The sequence below is a fragment of the Cydia splendana genome, chromosome 10 (assembly GCF_910591565.1).
Source record: "Cydia splendana chromosome 10, ilCydSple1.2, whole genome shotgun sequence".
In the NCBI taxonomy this organism is placed as follows: Eukaryota; Metazoa; Arthropoda; class Insecta; order Lepidoptera; family Tortricidae; genus Cydia; species Cydia splendana.
Genome location: NC_085969.1, coordinates 9,752,828 through 9,774,454, shown reverse-complemented (window position 1 = coordinate 9,774,454; position 21,627 = coordinate 9,752,828). Strand labels below are relative to the sequence as shown.

The window sequence follows — 21,627 nt, the reverse complement described above, 5'->3', positions numbered from 1 at the left end:
GGGATTAAACACTTGTTACAAACGTATTACTTACCTACTTGAAATATATGATAAAATATAAACGTAAAGCTAACAGAGATATGAAGAGCTTTGGGAATACTGAGTCTCGCGTGAGATTACACTACTTGTAATGTAATTACTATAATAAGACATTGACCAAGAATTTATATCTCATCTAAGTAGGTATTATCATATAAATTACAACTTGATAGCGATATCCCATTTGTTGAATGTAGCATTAATTCAACAAAAAATCATTATGGTTTTTTATTAACAGATTAAAAAGGTACGCTTCTAGGAGTATTCTACATATTTAGTCAGGCGCCAACAAACCGAGCAAAAAATCAAATTAGATGTTTTCATTGAATTCTTTGACCTTCTCAAGCTTAATGATGCTTTTCTCTTTTTTCTATGCCATTGCTCATCCTGACATTTATCTTCTGTTACAGTTATCGAATCCATAATGAGGGGCGAGGTGGTGGGCGTGATGCCTCGCCGCTCGCGCTCCAATCTGCAAGTAAGTCTAAATTAAGCACAAACTAGATTTTGATGAGTTGCCGACGTCGCACTAGACTTTGGCAATTACGTTGAAACTGATCTTAAGCGTCGATAACTTGTCGACTGTTGGGTAATTCTGGAGAGCTTTGTTATTGCTCTGTATAATATTACCAAAGTGTCGTTGATTAGGTAGGTACCAGCAGGATACAGTTGTGGCTGTTCCTAAAACATAGGAACACATAATGTGCCGTACTTATTTGAAATTCGGTGTCCTGTGCTGGCCTTTTCATACAATGTCTTTGTGAAGGAACTGCGAAACCAATCCTTAATTCTCGCGCTATCCCGATAAACTTGATTAGCGAGCAGTCAAGTAATGAGCACTCTACTCACGTCTGTCCGTCGGTTATTTCTGTATAACAAGTCGCGACAGGTCGGCGGCGCCTGACGCATGCGCCAGCTTTATCCTGAGGGTTCCAGCCTGACTCAACCTAAAAGATCTAAACCCCCTCAAAATTCACACCAACTTACACTCTTCTGAACACAGATCGCTCAGTCTAATTTAGATTGTGTGACTAATTTATTGCTAGCTTTATCCAACCTTTATCCAAGACGATCTGCAGACTATTTCAGTTCTAAACGTCTAATAACCATGCGGGTTCTATTTGCACGATTTCAGTGAGCTGCAGCAGAAATCTCCTCTATATTTCTGCTATCGGATTAGATTGAGCGCACCGATTGTCGATGCGTCGGCGAGCAATAAGCGACGTTTTGCGTTCAACGGTCGTTTTGGTTGCAAAACTTTTGCAACGTCCTAAAGACATCAACCGATGTAGGTTTTGAATACAAATATATTAGGTACCATGAATTCAAGAATTTTATCATGCAACGAATAAGCCCATTTATTAAGTACTAGAATACTTATGGATAATGATATGTCTTATTTTAGATTCGAGTCTAGGACTAAACATAATGACAAATTGATAATTTGTAAAGTAAAAGTTGGTGAAAAGTTTCCAACAGTGTGGCCGAGTTGGCCCTGGGCGGTGAACGTAGAGTTTCTGCGCCACTGAGCTCATTTGAATATTGGACTAGCACTATGAACTTAGTTTAATCCTGCCGGCATTGTTGGAAACTAATGTTAATCGTGGGGTGGAGTTTGGAACAGACGTAACTATGTCCTGAACACGACCACACACACAACTTAAGCTTTCAAACTTTTAACTGAAACTTTAAACTTGTTAAACTTAATCTTATTTACTCCGAAAACTTCCTAAAGAGATTTGTTGAGCTTGGGTGGTCTTTGTAGTCTCGATAAAAATGTGTTACTGTTAGAGCCGATTGCATTAAAGGGCATCTTTATTACGTTCGCTAAAATTTTACTCTTTGAGAACACTACAGAATGCGCCTCATTCACCTAAAAACAGCTAACTCTGAACTATAACTATATGTGATATGTAAGTTCGTGAGACATTATAGTAACATTTCCTCAGCTACACGATAGGGCTGAACCATTTAAAAATCCATTATGTAATAGACAAAGAAGAGATAGAGAAGTAATACAAAAAATACTGCGAACACAGCTCTCCGAAAGTGATCGCTGAGGCACGTATAGTTCGGCAATCGGATATAATGAGCCTTCAGCAAATTCTTAATGAAACACGTTATGAATGAAAAACGGCTAGCTGGCCTTGTTTACGTGCTTCGACCATTCTACTCGTTGGGAATGCATTTTAACATTTATTTGCCGTGTTTATATTCTTAGAAAGTATTTACGGGGTCATAACTGAATCTTACCAGTTTGTTGCGGTCTAATCATGAAGATGATGATGATGTGAGGTGTGTGGTTAGTATGGATTACAACTTCCGATGTGAACCAAAGCTTTGTAGCTCAAACAATGACGACCAAAATAAGTTTATTCTCACTTTTCTGCAGATTTATTAAAATGGTTATATTATTGTGCCTATGTATAAATTAACCGAAAGAGGTTAAAATAGGCCTCAGTCGTCCGTCTAAGGTATATAACTCTGCATTGATTTAGAAGAGACAAAGTGTAAAGTATAAACGTGAAATTTGTCATAGAAATTAGATGTTTATGATGACAATTCCACAATATGTCACTGCAAAACGCTGTGCAGAGTTGGTTTAAGTAGTCTGACTCTAGCTTAACGAGTATCACAGTGCTGGTTTCATGGTTTCATTTGAGATTTCATGACTTGTGAGTTGTGACCCTTTTAGAAGTATTGCGTCCACGAGTGATTAAAAATTTGAAAACAATATTAAAATTCATATCTATTACTCGAGACTGCAATATTAATATAGCATGTTCCCAGAGTCTGACAGTTTTAAAGCTGCATCCGCATTCAAACAAATGAAAACGATGCTGATCATCTTAGGAAGTCGTCGAGACTGCAAAGCACATAAATTGTCTGTCCGTCCTTCGGTACTTTCATTGTCTAGCGTCTACCTCATTTTTCCGTCTTAGTATTCTTTCATTCTTTAGTAGGTACGTATACAATAGGTACATACAATAAAAACCGGACAAGTGCGAGTCAGACTCGCCCACTGAGGGGTCCGTACTTTTTAATATTTGTTGTTATAGCGGCGACAATAATACATCATCTGTGAAAATTTCAACTGTCTAGCTTTCACGGTTCATATTTATGAGATACAGCCTGGTGATAGACAGACGGACAGTGGAGTCTTATTAATAGGGCCCGTTTTTACCCTTTGGGTACGGAACACTAAAAAGCAACTAGAAACGAGTGGAACAGCGGTTTTAATACACTTAATTTAGCTTCAAGGTCCTAAGGATCGGTCGCACCAAGGTCCCGGCGCCCTCCCCGAAGGATAACTACAGTTACTGACGTACATATTAAGACATCCTTGAAAATATGCTTCGCTTACTCTTAGTATTTTCAGCTAAATTAAACAGTCTGTCTGTACCTTAATAATTGGAGCGTTCAATATTACATATTAGTATTCTGAGTTCCTTGTCAACAATTTCTGATAACATTCAGGGCTTTTCAGAGATAAAAAAAGTATATCGAAACTTAAGGCGCGGTGTGTAGTAAAATGCGCTTTTTTGTCACCATATTTACAGACTTTTACAAGGATTTCATGCATTATTTTCTAGTATGTATAACTTCAGTCCTTGAACTATGTTATTGCTTGTCAGAAACACGACGGCACATTATTTTCTCGATAGAATCTTAAGTTGAAAACATGCCTAACACTGTCTTTATTTCCTTATATTAGAAGTACTACAACGAAAATGTATATGAAACTTACTTCAGTCGATAGCTTTTAAGTAAATCTTCATTATTGCTTGTCCTTTTATCGATACGTTAATTTTTTCATTCATCATTTGATGAATTCAACATTTTGCCTACTAAATTACACCCTACGCGGCAATACCTTGCGCCCATTCCTCACGCCAGTACGCTCGTGACCACTGTCAGCGTCGGACCTATGCTAGTTTAGCGGACGTTTCATAAAATGGGTAATCACAGTATAAATATGCAAATATGTTATACACACAATGTTTTTCAACATACTTACGAAGAAAAGCAAAATAATTCTTAAATACAGTGACATTTCAGACATTCGTCCGTCATATTGCCATTTAATAACAAGTTGGGCAGCAAAGGCACACACCCATCTAACCAATCCGGAATTCAGTCACGATTGATAAATTGTGTAAACATATTTTAAAATGCTATAAAATTAATCAGATTGAATAATTTTTAAACATATACAGGATTCAAATATGTGGGAGTGTTTAGTGTATGGTGGTAACCATTTCAACACTTTTAGTTTCCGAGATACCTACATGCGTTTTTGTGGAAGTGGTCGAAAAATGGCTATAATGGTTTTGTGTTTAATTGGATTAGGTATTTACATTCTAAGGAAAATAAGTGTAAGTACAATTCTGCCGCCTTAAGGAAAAAAACCATAAGTGTCAATTTTTGCGAAATTGAGTTATTGACACCCTCGAAATCAGGAAGAAAAATGTGATTTTTATATCTAGCAGTTATTTCTTTAGGAGCTACAGGTTGAAGTTAAAAGAGACAATAAAATACGAATTAAGAAAACGTCGTTTTTTCGTAATTGTTCATCATAAATCATTTTTTGTGTTTAGAATAAGCAAACTTAGCGACCTGCTCATGAAATATAAAAAACGGTCAAGAGCATGTCGGGTCATGATCAGTATGGGTTCCGCATTTACCCGTACGTCAAAATAGTCTGATTGAGTGATTGCAAAACCAGGGGTGTGAAACTCCTGACTTCGGTCAAGCTCGGCTCCGCTCGGCTCAGCATTGCTCCGAGCAATTATTAGGGTTGGCACCACTTGACTTCCTTTTGCGTGCACGACCACAGATAAGATAATCACTTGATTTTTGACAACCCTAAATAGCCGAAAGGGATAGTGCCATATATTACAAAGGGACAGCATGATTCGACCCTGAACCGCTGTCAAACTTCGTTTTTGTAGGAAGTTTCCTTTCTGTACGGTAGTACTATAAATTATTCTGTGGCAAAACCCAAAAACGGCTGGAGCGTTCAGGTTTGCTATATTTTTCCTTGAAAGTATACTAAGCACTTTCACGATTTTTTCATATTTTTTGGACATATGGTTAAAAAGTTAGGGGAACTAGAGGGGAAAACACTTTTTTTCTTTCAGATCGATTATTTCTGTACCTTCACCCCCCTCCCCCCTACACCCTCAGCACACCCGCTAAGCATGGTTATCTGGACACCACAAGGTATAACTGTGCCAATTTTCAAAATTATACGAATTATTTCCGCAGATTTTTTTTATTTTCTTGAGCCCGAATGCTACTAACTCGAATGTCGAAGTAGAAGTGTTTTTTGTCATTATAATCTCTAAATGCTTAACTTTTACTCGTCAATTCAAAATTGAGAAAAATAGTTAGAGTTATAATTCTTTTTTGTGAAGATAGCTAATTTTATCTACTTATTGGAGCTATGCATAACTCAATAGTCCCACAAATTATCTTAACTTTGCTAGTAAAATAATAAATAATAATAAAATAAAATTCTTCCTTATTTTAACTACCTACTTGCCCGAAATTGACTGCTAGAGTTAGACCAAGTCTGCAACGATTTTGGTAGCATAGGCAGTGCAAGTGTTATTCATAATTTCATAGAAGTTTGACGTTTAAAATAACACTTGCATTGCGTGTGCAGTCAAAATCGTTGCAGACTTTTCTTGGTCTAGCTCTATTAAATTTTTAATGTCTAAGTACTATTTTTTGTCTCATATTAATTTGGTATCATTTGATTAGATTCTCAGTTTGTCGCGGTATACACTCATATTGTATATAATTAATAATTATTTACACTCACCGTCTTACCTACCATTTTTAACTAATTTCATTAAGTACTCATCAAAATTCGAATTTGCTAATAAATCTTGTTCAATATTAAATGCCGGAAAAAATCCCGGAACTGACAATTCAGAATACCGATGTCGTCAGAATAAGGACGTAGACGTGTTGCGCGGGAATGGTGCGGTGCGCCGCGCGGGGCGCCCGCCTGCCCGTTCTACCACGCGTCTGCTTCACCCCCTTGAAAACGTAAAACTCTAGTATAAGAGCGCCTTAAAAGGAAAGTGTCGCGTTACATTCTTCAATTTCAATTATAAAAGAAATCTTTGTTTCGAGATAACTCGTTGTTTAACCCTTATCTTGGCAAGGCTCAAAATATGTTAAATATAAACATTTTTTTAGTTTTTCGTCACCTAATAGAGCATACTGGACTGTTAAAAAATAAGGGAAAAAATCCAGGATTTTGCAGTTTCGGAAAATCATATGTCTCATATTTGATACAATGCCAATCCTTCGACAAAATAGTTACCTACTTTTTAGAAGAAAAATGTGGATTTTAATAAAAATAAAACATGTAATGCAACAGAAATTATCATTTATTGCTAATTAAACGCAATCTAAAGCATCAGATGACTATTACACCTGTAAAAATAAATTATATCTACGAATACCTGATCACATGGGCGGAAAATTTGATCCCGTAAAGTTTCAAAAAAGTCATCAGCAAAAAGTTGAGTAAAAAATGAAAAGTAAACAAATAATTAAAAGTCAAAAAAATATATATATTTTTTAAATAAGGGGCATTTTTTGCCATACACATATTTTTCCGTGCTACGGGCTACGGCGTAGCAATAATGCTACGGCGTGCGAATATACAGTTAAATAACATTTAGTACTTTAAAAAAATCTAAGTTCAATAACTAAATAATACGACAACTAATATAAAATACTTGAAACATGTTTTGTAACCCCATAAATATAACAAAAATATAAAAACATGTAAAACTATTTTGACGACAACTTGGCAATGTATTAAATGTAATACAATCCTTTCAATATGTACATTTCTGAGTTCTTGGCAATGTATCAAATATAATACATAACAGTTTCATGTGAAATTCTGTGTATTAAATGTTTTTAAATTCGAATGCATTGTAAATATTTATGCACTAACAGATAGTAAATGCATCAAAATGTAGATTATGGAAAAATATATACTAATCTAAGAAATAAATGCAATACTTCCAGTGCGAACCGAAATCTCTTGTTTCCGTGGCTCCATGTTGATTATTACTAATTAATTTACAATGACACTTGTGTCTATTTTTTTTTCTATAAAAAAGGAGGGTAGCTCGACATATTGCTGGAAGACTTATTTTGTTAGGTAATAAAGTGGACCTGCTAGATTTTTTAAAGTTCCATGTATCACGGGTGTTACAATGCCAAGATAAGGGTTAAATATCAACGTGCAATAACGCCATGCGGCAACTGCATTTTCAAACAAGCGTTTTTATTCCGCGTCCGTGACAAACAAGCATACGGACCACCTAATGGTAGCCTAATGGAAGCCTGCAAAACTAGAGCTCAGGGGTATACTCTTTGCTTTGAAACCGGAACCCCACATTTTGAGAAGAGGTAGAGTAATAACTAATAAGCTATAACGCCATATAGTCAATCATGTTTAAATATTAAAAGAAAAAAACAAAAATAATTGACCTATGAGAGCTGAGTCTGCATTAAATATCTGTTACGAAAAGGTCAGAAGTCATTATTAAAGTAACTTTAAATGTCTCACACTCACACACAATAATATATGAATTAACATCGATTTGGACAGAAGACAGAAAGTATTCAACTATATATAATCAATTTCAAGTATATCGACAATCTAATAGTAATAGGTTTGAAAACGACGTTTGATCGCCAATTAAGTAACTAGGTACTTATATTGAATTTATGAAACTACTAAGTATCTATTAGAAGCCATAATAGCTATAGTATTCATAATGAGGTACAAAATAGAGGTACATTTATATGAGACAATATTACCTATTCCTAGGACCTTGTGAATTTCTCATCGGTAACATCGAAGACCGCACAGGACCGAGAAAAGTGGCGCTGTTATGTGTCGGAGGCCAAGTTTCATTTTGGGTCGCTGAGCCAACGACGGAGTAAGTAAGTGAGTAAGTAAATATTAACATCGAAGAACTCAAGTCGCTATACGATAAGTAATTGCTTCTGTATTCTTTTACATTAATGAAAATTGTATTGAGAGATCAATAAACTAAACTAAACTAAACAAGTTTCAGCCAGTCAGTATAGGGGCTTATTAATCGTGATGATTTGATGATTTAGTTTAGGTTGGCTATAGATAAGTCTAATAATCATTTTATTCTAGAATTTCTAGATACACGTTGATTTGCCAGAAATTGTAACAGTAACCTTTTGAAATATTACTATTCTCATAAACAGTACACTATCCTTGTTTTTGGACCGTGTATCGTTCCACGACGACCGTTTGTTTAACGTCGAGTAGAAATAACCACGCCAACGTTTTATTTCACCAGAAACATTACTGCAGCGGGGTAAAATGTGGAGAATTCCCACATATTTATAGACCCCGCACACTGTACGCCTGTCCGAATCATGCAATAAATTCAGAAAAAGAACAGACGTCCAGTTTTATACACAAAGCGGCGCAAGAGCTATTAACTAGTGGCTCTGTGAGCTGTAGACCTCGCGAGCAGAGTTTAAAACTGAATAAATGTATGGTTCCGTTGTTTTGAAGAATTTAGAGAATCTAATTTGACCATAAAAACTTAACTATCAATTGCTTACAAAATTCGGGAATTGGTTTAGATATGCGACCTGTAGAGTAGAACATATGGACATACGAAACAATTTTTGGCTAACAGGCCAATTCAAACTTACACTGATATCAGAAAGACATCTATCTAACTGATGTCATTTAGTTATCGTGCATTTCACTCGTTCTTGTCCGTACATGTATTGGCGCAAGCGAGACGCACGATGACTACTAAATAACATGATAAAAATATCATCCCGATGTCAGTGTACGGTCGATGCCCCTTAAGTATACACGTCGCCATACTAATTGTATAGAAAAGTGGATAGAGTTAGACCAAGAAAAGTCTGCAGAGATTTTGACAGCACACGCAGTTCCAATGTTATTTGTGCCAGTGTCAAAATCTCTGCAGACTTTTCTTGGTCTAACTCTACTTATGTTAGGAAACCAACATTACCTTTGAATTAACCTGTAAACTGCAACTAAGAAGCTTCGTGCGCGAGTGTGGCCCATAATTTCCGAAAATCATTTTTTCTTCGAGGCAATTACTCCGTTCTCATATTTTGCGTTGCCCATAATTTCTCGAAATCATTCATTCTCGGTAGCAATTACTCCGTTCCCATATTTTCCCAATGGTTTTCTTCCGCAATCGCCTATTTTTAATATTTTTAAATTAATCTTTTCCTTATAGGTTTCGTTCTTTTAAATATCTAGGATAATATTTTCTTGGGTAGTAATTATATTTGTTACTTGTAGGTATTTCACATACAACAAATATCAAAAACACTAAAATTAAAACATAATCTACAAAACTACAAGTAAAAAACCAAACGCTGTCAGCCAATAACTCTAACCTACCTATCTCTGGGAGCAGATTCGTTTTTAGGGTCATCAAAAAAAAATAACCCTAACCTACCTATCTCTGGGAGCAGTTTCGTTTTTAGGGTCATCAAAAAAAAAATAACCCTAACCTACCTATCTCTGGGAGCAGTTTCGTTTTTAGGGTCATCAAAAAAAATAACCCTAACCTACCTATTTGAAAGAAACCTGGTTATTTTTACCACTAGCATTAAAAAAAAAGAGAAAATATGGAGATAGAGAATATTTAGTTAGTGAAAAAAAAACCTACTGGTTATTTTAACTACTGGGATTAAAAAGAAAAGAGAATAAATTGAGAAAAGGAAAATTTAGTTTATGAAAAAATGTACACGAAAAATTAAATAAAGCGAAGAAATTCCACTGGGAAAAAATGAAAACGGAGTAATTGCCTCGAAGAAAAAATGATTTGCGGAAATTATGGGCCATTTTAGCGAGGCGATCCAAATTAAAAGGCTCAAAGTCTAACTAACATTATTGTTAGTTAGACTTTGAGCCCGGGAAAGCGCAACGTACGAGCAACCTACAGCTAGTTCCCTGAGCCCAAGGTCGACCACTACCCTAGGCAATGTTAACCCCTGCGATTTATGGATGGTGACCGCCCATGCTATAAACGTAAGTGGAAATTGACTCCTGGAACAGCCATGCCCTTGACTAAAATCGCTAAAAAAAATTTCAAACAAAAACTCAAACGAATACGCTTACCTCGCGCTTCGCGCTCGCTTGATCAATCAGCAATACGATGTTTAGGTGCAAAAAATAAATAAAAAAATTTGCATTTACTGGGGATCGAACCGGGTACCTATCCCATATCCTTGCTTGTAAGCGTCTTTCCAACTGCGCTATGATAGCATTTAGATGAGCTGACGAAATTTGGTTACTTATTCTCGAGTATGAATTTAAATATCTAATCTAAAGAGAATAAAGTGTATAGGGGGCAGCACAGGAGCCGTCAGATCTTTGGCGCGAAGCGTAGATATGTAGTTTATGATTCCGATGTAGCCCACGAGATGGCAGAACCTACTATGCACAAGGAAACGTACTTACGAGAACGGTAGATGGTAGCACTTGCTTTGGCAATGTACATGTGCACATATGTTTCCGATTCAGGCCACAAGATGGCAGACCCTCCAACGCGCACGGTCCCTATATGTAGTAGAGGGTTATTGTCATACAAAATTTTGTAGTCACAGTAAATTTACTGCCATCTTTCGATACAGGATTAAAATGAAAATGAAAAAAAAAATCAATAAATGTATATATGTATGGATAAATGATTTTTTTTATTTTTAGAACGCCATATGATTTTGACCCATGTTCTTTTACTGATATGAGTAAAAATTGTTAAATATAAAATGGTGTCGCCATCTAGACGAGCATAGGCCAAAGGTATGGCGCCGTATATTCAAGAATCAAATTTTCTTTAAAGCGCAAAAAGCCATCATCTCTTGCAAAAAATAAACGAATGCGCTTAGCCCGCGCTTGATAAATAAAAAATACGATTTTTTTCATTTTTTCAAAATAAAAAAATAAAATAAAAAACAACAATTGATACGAAATTTAAGTATAAAAAAATACAAAAAGTTATGTAGCAGCATACAATTACTGGGGATGGAACCAGGGACCTCCCTATGCAAACAAAAAAGCGAACGTTTGCAAAATGCGCCATGATAGTTCTTACTAAAGCTGACGAAATTTAGCTACTCATTCTCAAGTAAAAACTAAATATCTAAATACCGCCGAAACCAGCGATAATTTTTTTCTGCATTTTTTGCTATTAACTCTGTAAACATGTCTCAAAAAGAAAAAACTCTTATGATATCGATACGACTATTTGTTTAGGCGCCAGGCATCACGACTCCGCCATTTTTAAAAATTTCCAAAAACCGGATTGACAAAAAAAAATTATTTAGTCATAAAATTCGGTCACAAAATTTCACGAGAATCGGTTAAGAATTGCGACCTGTAGAGGAGAACATCCGGACATACGAAAGCAAAATGCCCGAGTCAAAACGTAGACCTTCGCTTCGCTTCGGTCAACTAATCAACGTATAGATATTTTTAAAACGACGGAAACGAACCCACTAATGAATGGAAAATACATTTATAATTTATGGATGGAAAATAGACAAAATTAGAGCTCACCTTGTGTTTGCAATTAGTGCCTAAGTACATAGGTATCAACACGAGGTCGGCCTCGAAACCCACGCGCGCTTTCCCATTCCTTTACAGGCTTTGAAACGATATTTGCACTAGATGTGAGGCAGCAAAGCCTGCTCTCACGTGGCGGTTCGTAATTGACTCGTGACGTAGCTATATGTAATGAAATTCAAACAATAGATACGCCATACGCCTAACGTAAATATTTCGCGCGTATTGAACATGACACTTGTGTCATTACATAGCCAAATTCGATGTGTATGCAGAATGGTAACGGAATTTTAACTTATTCTGAATCGGAAAGACGTTAAGTTATTCTCAGAAATAAGACAGGACTTATGCAGTCGTGTACATTGCTTTAATATTCTTCTTTTTCTTCTAAGTCGGTCCCTCACTGCTGAGGATCGTGACTCCGATTGCTAATTTTTCCTACGGCAGCTCTCCACTTCTCCCTGTCGGTTGCTTTGTGGAAAGCGTTGCTTAGTGTGATGTCCATCTGGGCGGATATTTGGTCACACCATCTCGTAGGACTTGGTCCTCTAGGCCGTCTGCCGTCCACCTTTCCCATCACCACAAGTCTCTCCAAGTTGTCAGGGTCTCTGCGAGCTGTTTTAATATACCGACTCAAGTATTTTGCAGGTACAATTACATCACATGCGTTTTAATCTTTAAAAGGATTAATATGTGTCTGGGCGTAGGTATTTAGCAGACCCTGACTATGACGGATAGCCGCATTTAGTAGATAGACATGTGGGCGATAAGAGCGTTATTAGTTAACTGTATCACTTTAGGTTATTCGCTTTGTGTTCACTTAACAGTCTGACTATCTACCTACTTCAATACGTTACATGTATTAAAGGCTTTCTTTTTAGGGTTCCGTACCCAAAGGGTAAAAACGGGACCCTATTACTTAGACTCCGCTGTCCGTCCGTCCGTCCGTCCGTCCGTCTGTCACCAGGCTGTATCTCACGAACCGTGATAGCTAGACAGTTGAAATTTTCACAGATGATGTATTTCTGTTGCCGCTATAACAACAAATACTAAAAACAGAATAAAATAAAGATTTGAGTGGGGCTCCCATACAACAAACGTGATTTTTGACCGAAGTTAAGCAACGTCGGGAGGGGTCAGTACTTGGATGGGTGATCGTTTTTTTGCCGTTTTTTGCATTATGGTACGGAACCCTTCGTGCGCGAGTCCGACTCGCACTTGCCCGGTTTTTTATGATGTATTGTAGGTACAGGACGTTAGAGTTTTCGGCAAATGGCTTTGAAATGTCAATCTTTTTCGTTCGTGCTGTTCGTATGTTGTCGATAGACTGTTTTTCGATTTTGGTTTATTATTAGACACGAAGGAAAGCAACAGGATGCCTTGTTAACTTACAGTTAGTTTGTTGTTACGTAATAATACAGTACTTATTGAACTATAATCTTAATAAAGTAGAATATAATAGAATAGAATATGTTTATTGCTCACATATTGATCTTACTCTACAAGTACAATAAGGTTACAACATGTTACCCTACAAGGGCATTGCAAATACACGTGCATATAAAATATGTATACACATAAGAAAGGTACACTATAATTTATCTATTTCTACGCCTATTAAATACTTATAACAAAATTATTATTTTATTATCTTTGAATTATACTTATTTTCATTGAAAAACTCTTGCAGGGAGTAAAAACTGTGGTCTATTAGGTAGGTTTTTAGCTTAGTAACGCATTTTGTGTATGTTTGCTCGTTAGTTATTTCTTTTGGAAGGTAATTATAAATTCTTATAGTCATTACGTGAGGGCTCTTGTTACTAATTTGTAAGTTACTTGATGGTATGGCTATTTTATCTTTATTTCTTATATTTATGGCACATGTGTGGCGGTCTGTTGCTTTTGTATATAAACTTGGACTCTTGCGGACAAATTTACTGGCTTCTAGAATATATAGACACGGTAAAGTTAAAATTTTTAAGTTTTTAAAGTGAGGTCTACAGGTTTCAAGGTTTTTAATATTTGTAAGAATTCTTATGCACCTTTTTTGCAGTATGAATAGTTGTAGTATGTCTGTGCTATTGCCCCACAAAATGATTCCATATTGGAGGCAGGTTTGGGTAAATGCATAATATGCAGGAACGGCCGTTTTAAAATCTGTGCTTTTTTTAATATTTCTTAAGACATAGGTAAATCGAGAAAGTTTTGTACTAATTTTGTCAATATGAGATTTCCAATTGATATTTTCGTCGATATTTATACCAAGAAGACTGCAATTACTAATTTGTTGGAAAGTATTATTCAGGTATGTGTAATTTATATCTATTGGGGATCTTTGATGGGGTCTAAACTGTATAAGGTTGGTTTTTTTAAGATTTAATAGTAAATTATGGTCTATAAACCACTTAACAATTACGTTTAGGATACTGTTCATTTTTTGGTTTACTTCCTCATTATTTTGACTTGAGAATACTATGGAAATATCATCGGCATATAAAAAAACATTTGATATTGATGGAGTTTATTATCTTTGGCAGGTCGTTAATTAACTTGATTAATGAGTAATAAGTGTAATCAGCAATACCTATAAGTACACAAATTTATTTCTTATCCATACAATTCGAATTGTTGATCGAAAACCATGTCTAGTATCTGTCCGTGTAGAATACGTAAATAGACATAATAATGTACTGTGTGATATCTATATATGAAAGTATGTACCTATGTACCTACGCACGCAAGTATGTAAATATTGTAAATGGGTATGCGATAGCGATAGAACTGCTGCGCTGGGCAAACACGCGACGTTGCCATTCGGAACACAATTCGTGACGCGCGTGGTGAATTCGTGCCGCACGCAGCCGCTCACACAATGAATGCCACGTAAATGTGTGCGTGTCGACCGTGCGCCGCGGCGCGCGCCGTTGCCATTCGCCGTTCGTAACCAGTGCAAAGCGTTCGTGCGTTGCGGTCCGTTTGCGCCGCACGGCATACCAACTTCCCATCCCCAGACATGGACTTGAGCAAAGACGAAGTGTTCACTTTGATCAACGCATACCGAAGCCAAAGGGTACTATGGGATACGAATCATAAAGGATATTTCAACAAGCACATCAAAACAAGAGCGTGGCAGATAGTAGCTGACGCAGTTGGCGTTGACTTGGAAAATGCGAAGCGGAAGATGGCTAGTTTGCTTGGGTCGTTTAGGCGAGAGAAATCTAGAGGAAAGAGGATAAATAAAAATGGTGAGATTAGTTTAACGTTCTTAACTTCTTACATTACCTAGATAAATGAAACTTTTACTAGTTAGGATGACCGTTTATAATTGTTATAATTTCCAGATCCAACAAGCCCCCTGCAGTACAAATCCGATTGGTTTGCCTTTAAAGCCTTCAGCTTCTTACTCGACCCAGCACTGAATCCCGTCAAATTAGATTCTGGAATAACTCAACAAGAAATATCAAATAATTTTGAAAATGACAATGTAAGTTTTAGTCTATCAACCAATGCTTTAACATGGGTCAACCTTAAATATTTAGGTACAGATTTTGAAAGGTAGGTATATAGGATATTTTGATTTGCACTACTTAATTTGAAAAAAATATATTAAATGAATTAACTGATCCAGGACGCAATATTTATTAAATATATTGTTTCTTGTCGCTCTAGGAGGATGATGAAAATGGAACAATAGCATCTCAGTATGAACACGTTTACCTGACACCAGACACAGTCGTCTCCGACGTTCCACAAGATACTACAATCGCCGAGTTCCCCAAACCTATCACGCCCAGAACAAAACGATCCTCGTCATCCCACCACGAGAATTCAGAGTGCCCAGCGAAACGAGACTACCGAGAACCGCACACGCCAAATGAAAGCGTACGAAAAGATGCGACGGCAAAATTTGCAAAGTACCTAGAAGCCAAGCTAAATCTCTTCAATCCGACTGCCAGTGCGATACTGATCCACAAAATCAATCAGTTGATCTTCGAAGCTGAGATGAGCTCTATATCACAGCCTCATTCTTTCTCCATGGCCAGCGTATCGCCCAAGTCGAATTGGACGTCCAGTCCTCCCCATATTAACCCGTTGGTTCAGATAGAAGTTTCTAGATATGATGAAGATGATGAAGATAGGAAAGATGGAGTAGTAAACACACCTTAAATGTTACATATCTTTTAGTTAATCTAAACCAAACTGCACTGCATTATAGTCAATTAAAATTGTTGATAAAGCAAATCCAAATATGAGGACGCAATTTGTATACCTCAATTAGTTTGTATGTAAGTTTGCACAAACCACTAGTTTCAATGTTAAGATATGATCCAACTGTGATTCTATAAATAAATACTGTGTAAGTGAAGCCATTTTCTTTTTCTTCTATTGTTTTCCTCTTAGTTTCCCGCATTTCACTTACATGTTTAACATTATTACCATTTTCCGCAAATAACTAGTGATTGTGTAAAATGATCCACCTTGGTCTGGTGTAATTATATTGGTATTAAACACGAATGACGCTGTATAATTGTTGGTAAGGGGCTATTCATAAATTACGTCATTTCAAATTAGGGGGGGGGGGTCTGGACATCGGATGACGGTAGCATGAAGTAGGAGGAAATGGGGTCATTTGAAGCATGATTTTTGGATGATTATAGGGGGGGGGGGTCCAAAATCGTCAAAAATCGATGACGTAATTTATGGACAGCCCCTAACAGGAAAAATTCTTAGTCAGGTCAACTACATTAAAACGCCCACACCTATAAGTAAATATTATTATAGACGTTCATTTAGGTATGTGAGTATTGAGAATGCATCTCCATCTTATAATAATGTTAGCTAAGTACCTACACATGTGAGCATGAACGATTAGGCTGTGCGAAATTAGAAAACCTGTACTTACCACACGAAAGCATCGGAATTTGTCACTGTAGGTTAATATTTATACCTAACAACACAAAAATAACAAAGTATCCTAGATCCTTACTTTATAATTTGTACCCCTTTTCGCCACGTTCTGATCCATAAACGTCATTCTCGAGAAGCATTATAAATGCTCCTCAGTTATCGATTGGCGAAGTACACTCAACGAATCATCTCCACTCCCCCTCTGCGCCGCCGACTCTTTTCTCGTGAACAGAATGCTAAACTGTAATCCTATCTTATCTCAAGTTGTTCTCTCAAACCGTACGGTATACTAGACCTTATCCCGTCTACTTAGATATCCTATTAGTCTAATTTGTAATTGTTTGAGTTCCAGGTGATCCGTAATCTTCAAGGTGCTATTTTTAACTCTTTTTTGCACTACTTTTCAAGATCATTTACTCAAGTTTTTAAAGTGATTTGATTTGTAGAAAGGCTACTTTTGCAACTAAGTATTTATATTTATAATAACATTTTATAGTGAGCTCGATTTTGTCTACGTAAGTTAATACAGGGTGGCCAACTTAGAGGTATACAACTTTTTTTTGCCGCCATTTTATTTTGGCGGTGAATATGACAGTTATTGCATGAAAATTAGTTTGTGTAGATACGGCTAATTTATTATGGAGCGTTTTACGACGGAACAACGTGTCACACGGCACGAGTTACAATAGAAACATACAAACAAAATAACGTTTCCCGGTCGATTAATTTCGAGAAACGGTGACATTGACTGGCCCCCAAGATCGTCTGATTTAACAGCTCCTGACTTTTTTCTGTGGGGCTATCTAAAGGGACGCGTCTATGCTAATAGGCCAACGAACCTTCAGCAATTAAAACAAAATATTAGAAACACTGTCGCTGAGATAACGCCAGAAATGTGTGAAAAAGTGATGAAAAACGCGATGAAAAGGGTTCGCATCTGCCATGCTGCTAGAGGGGGACATTTGTGTGACATTATTTTCCAGGTGTAATTGCTGACCCTAAATATTATATTTAACAAGGAATACTTAATATTTTTTATGTTTTATAGAATAAAATTTCAAAAATAAAGTGTATACCTCTTATTTGGCCACCCTGTACTTGTTGAACCAACGTTTACGTTCCTTAGGTCATGCAAAAATGTTTCATTATTACCTAACACCTGTAGTCTGTAGTTATATCGGGCATACAAATGAACATATCCGCTCCATTAGAATCAAAGTTCCAGCATTAAAACATTTACTATCAAAATGTTTTGCACTCATTTATTTGTAAATAATGCGTATCATTTATTCAAATATTAATATGCTTGATATCAAATTCATAACATTTGAATTTAATTAATGAAAATAACCAGAGTAAATATTAGTATTTCATGTATAAGGGTTATTCATAATATGTGGAGCAAGGTCGCTAAATGTCATGTTCCTAGATTCGAGACAAGATTGTCGCGCAGACGCCTATCTCTTTGATGTCGAGTGACGGATTGATTATCTGCTTGTAGCTTTATGTACTAATAACATAACATATCTCTTTACCATTTATTCAGGCTGTTATTTTCCATATATACCTAATTATAGCCTGTGTTGTCGTACACGGAGTTTATTAATAGTATAGACATTATTCTTTTCAACTACATGATACGACATCTAATTTACATGAAACAAAATATGTATTGTTGGCAACACCAAGTCTACCCTACCCCGCATAGGGTATAAAAACCGGTGCAAACTGTTGCTCGGGACATTTTTCCTTCGGCCGCCGACGTGTTCGTGTGAGCTATTTTGATATCGTTCCCTGCTGTTGTTTTGTATTTCATTAAGCGATACTTAATGTAAGATTCGTTCCTTTGATTTTGTGAGATTTATTAGAACGTTGAATAAATAATTGTGATTTGTTATTCTGATTGTTTTTGTTCTAAAATCCACCCTGAGACCTTAAATCAGAAGTTGGATAAAGAACGCTGCAGCCCACATTAAAAAAGGAACGAATTTTGCAGCTGACAACTTTTATGGTGTATTAGTTAATGTGCGTCTCATTTTTGTGCGGTTACGTGAGGGTAATCTTTAAAAGCATTCCGTTACATTGCTTTTAGTGTTCGATTTTGCGATACCGTATTGCTTATTGTGTTAAATTAGTGTTATACTTCGGCAAATCATTATCAATCGTAGTTTTGTCGTTCCGTAGTCTCAGATGTTGTTTACGTGCAGGGTCCAAAAGTGTGCTGATTAGTGGCATTGGACCGACAAGTATTGTTTTGTGGTTTGTGCATTAAGTGTTGTGTAATGTGTAATGTGGTTAATCCCTGCGACGTTGAGGTAGTTACGGGATGTCGCGAAGTAGATCGCGTGTTCGTATGAGTAGTAAGTACTTCCCGAAATGGCTAACGCGTTCGTTCTCGGCACCGATTGCAATCTGACTTGTGTAGAAACGCAATTATACGCGTACTAGGCGTTCTAGATCGCGTCTCCGTCGTCATTACTCGCGTGTTCGATCGCGTTACCGGTCTCGGCGTGCGCATCATAGGAGAGAGGCGTTGTCTTATCGGTATTCGCGTAGCAGGTCTCCAGACGATCATAATATACCTGCAAGACGTTCGCGTAGTAGTTCTCGTGCTGGTAGCAGTTCTCGTGCACGAAGGCGCAAACGATCTGGAAGCAAATCTCCTCAGTCTCATACTCGCGTAGTTGCAAAGCCTGGTATTAGTGCGGATCTCGATACTACACAAGATTCGAGTGCGGTACTACCCGGCGCGTCTCAAATCGCACAAGCTCGGGTAGAAGCGACTAAAGTTGCGTAACCTGTGAGATCACATACATATTTAGTTTCCAATGTTGACCCTACGAAACGTCTTAAAGACTCAGGCGGGTTTTTCTGTCAATCTTCGGAAGTGCTGTTTCCTGGTCACTGAGGTCAAAAACTTAGTATAGGTTAGTAAGTCAAGGTCAGGTTAGGCCGAGCTCACGTAAAGTAGAAGCCCTCGCTAAACCCTTGCCACCGCAAAACGGTTCATTTGGGAGCTCCAACCGAGATACCATGAGTGAAGCATCAAGGAACAGAGCCCGCCAGCTCTTGAGCGGGAACCAGCTTAGCCAAGATGAACAAGCTAAATACATCTACGCCCACCACTTTGACGATCTTGTTTTTGTAATAAATCATTCTTAGTCTGCAGGAAAACTTGTTTTTTGCCAAGCGGACGCTACGGCCTGAGACTACTCAGTCGCAGCTGCGGGAAAACGACGCAAGCAGCATCACGGTGTATAGTGCCTTGGCGTGGCGAGTGGTGCCCCGAGATATGCGTTGCCTTTTTCAGCGGCGTTCGTCGCCTACTGACTTGGCGTTCTTCGCCTACCTACTAACATGGCGTTCTTCGCCTACTGACATGGCGGTCGTCGCCTACTGACATGGCGTTCATCGCCTATCTACTGACATGACGTTCACCGCTTACCAACTGACATGGTGTTCGTCGCCTACTGATCATGCGTTCGTCGCTGGTCTAGCTCGTACGTCGAGCCTATCCGTTCGTCGGAGTACACCCGAACAAGCATACATTTGTTATTGCGTTTGGGCATGCCACAGGTGGGTAAAGACTTGATGTACGTCATCGTCTTGCCTAAAGGTCCTGTGTAGGTGTTCGTCACCTGACAACCGTATACGGTCTACGGTCGTGGCTACGTGTTCGTCACTGTCTAACTCGTAGGTCGAGTTGAATCGTTCGTCGGTTACCCCGTGCATTCCGTCAATGTCATCAAGCCCCATACCCGGTGGATGCTGCTCTGAACGAGTCTACTGACGATACCTTACTGAAGTTGGCTTGAGATGAAAGGAAAACAGTAACAGGGCAGTATTATTTCCTTATTTAAATCTTATATGCAAGCATGCCACGTTATCTGCGCTCTGATATGTTGCTTTTGATTGCAGCATACGTACTACGAGTCCTAATAGAGTCAGAAGAGATTTTTAAAAGAAAATAAAAACACATGTTAAATAGTAAAAGATTTATTGACAAAACATTGAAATAAAGTACATGGGAGATGTTATGGAAATAAGGTGTATAATTGTGTGTGTGTGTGTGTTATAATGACTGCTCTCTCTAATTCCAGCTGATGATACCGATGACTGTCCAAGTGTCCAGGTGAAGATCTGACGGAGCTCACACCTGAAGCCCGTACGAGCTGCTCGGAACCGGCACCACCAGTCCATCTGACCCGGCGCGAGCGGAGTACCCATCCTTCAGCCGTCTACTGCGGGCGGCACCACAGGCTCCGTCGATGTTACCCAAGAGGTCGTGGACGACCTCAAGTCAGGAGAAGCCGTGTTGGCAACACCAAGTCTACCCTACCCCGCATAGGGTATAAAAACCGGTGCAAACTGTTGCTCGGGACATTTTTCCTTCGGCCGCCGACGTGTTCGTGTGAGCTATTTTGATATCGTTCCCTGCTGTTGTTTTGTATTTCATTAAGCGATACTTAATGTAAGATTCGTTCCTTTGATTTTGTGAGATTTATTAGAACGTTGAATAAATAATTGTGATTTGTTATTCTGATTGTTTTTGTTCTAAAATCCACCCTGAGACCTTAAAGTATTTTATTTATTACTTTATTTTTTTTTTAAAGTAACGATGTATTTATTTATAAAAAAAGGATACATGTTACAATAATTATGTACAAAACTTAAGAAACTAAAACCCGTTTTGAGCCATGCCGGGTCCAAAGGTCCCCACTCCCCATCACACTAGCAGCGTTACCGCTGTATGGCGATGGAGACCTGTTGGACAAGCCATGACTCAGAACGGGGGTTACTAAATCTATAAAGATAAAGTCTACATTATCCCAAAATTTTACTCCTTGTATGAGAACTTCTGATGTAAGGGCTATAATTTTATACATATTAACTTTTTGTATCGAATGAACATTCACGGGTGCTTTAATTACCGTGAGATACACTCAGCTGACGTTGCCTGACCAAATAGAACGTTAGTTTTCTTTGGCTGTTGTATTTGTTTGTCACTTCTCTTATTATAAACTTTGAGAGAAACGTTG

General features: G+C 37.6%; 2 protein-coding genes across 2 annotated transcripts in view; both read left to right on the top strand.

Annotated features, from left to right (window-relative positions):
* The window catches only part of LOC134794232 (probable JmjC domain-containing histone demethylation protein 2C), a 218,656-nt gene that overhangs the window by 68,659 nt on the left and 128,370 nt on the right, over positions 1–21,627 (top strand). The window contains exon 6 of the mRNA XM_063765974.1: positions 450–517. Coding sequence (XP_063622044.1) covers positions 450–517 — 68 coding nt within the window. The remainder of the gene's footprint in view (positions 1–449; positions 518–21,627) is intronic.
* On the top strand, positions 14,490–16,034 carry LOC134794564 (uncharacterized). Its single transcript, XM_063766372.1, has 3 exons — positions 14,490–14,925; positions 15,022–15,164; positions 15,350–16,034. The coding sequence occupies exons 1-3, from the start codon at positions 14,694–14,696 to the stop codon at positions 15,845–15,847; spliced, it is 873 nt and encodes a 290-aa protein (XP_063622442.1). The 5' UTR covers positions 14,490–14,693; the 3' UTR covers positions 15,848–16,034.

What these genes read in the sequence shown, in the direction of transcription:
- LOC134794564 (XM_063766372.1), top strand. Translation starts at nt 14,694, where the DNA reads ATGGACTTGAGCAAAGACGAAGTGTTCACTTTGATCAACGCATACCGA. An exon ending in AAAGAGGATAAATAAAAATG is followed by an intron (nt 14,926 to 15,021) that starts GTGAGATTAGTT and finishes TATAATTTCCAG; the next exon opens with ATCCAACAAGCCCCCTGCAG. An exon ending in ATAATTTTGAAAATGACAAT is followed by an intron (nt 15,165 to 15,349) that starts GTAAGTTTTAGT and finishes TTGTCGCTCTAG; the next exon opens with GAGGATGATGAAAATGGAAC.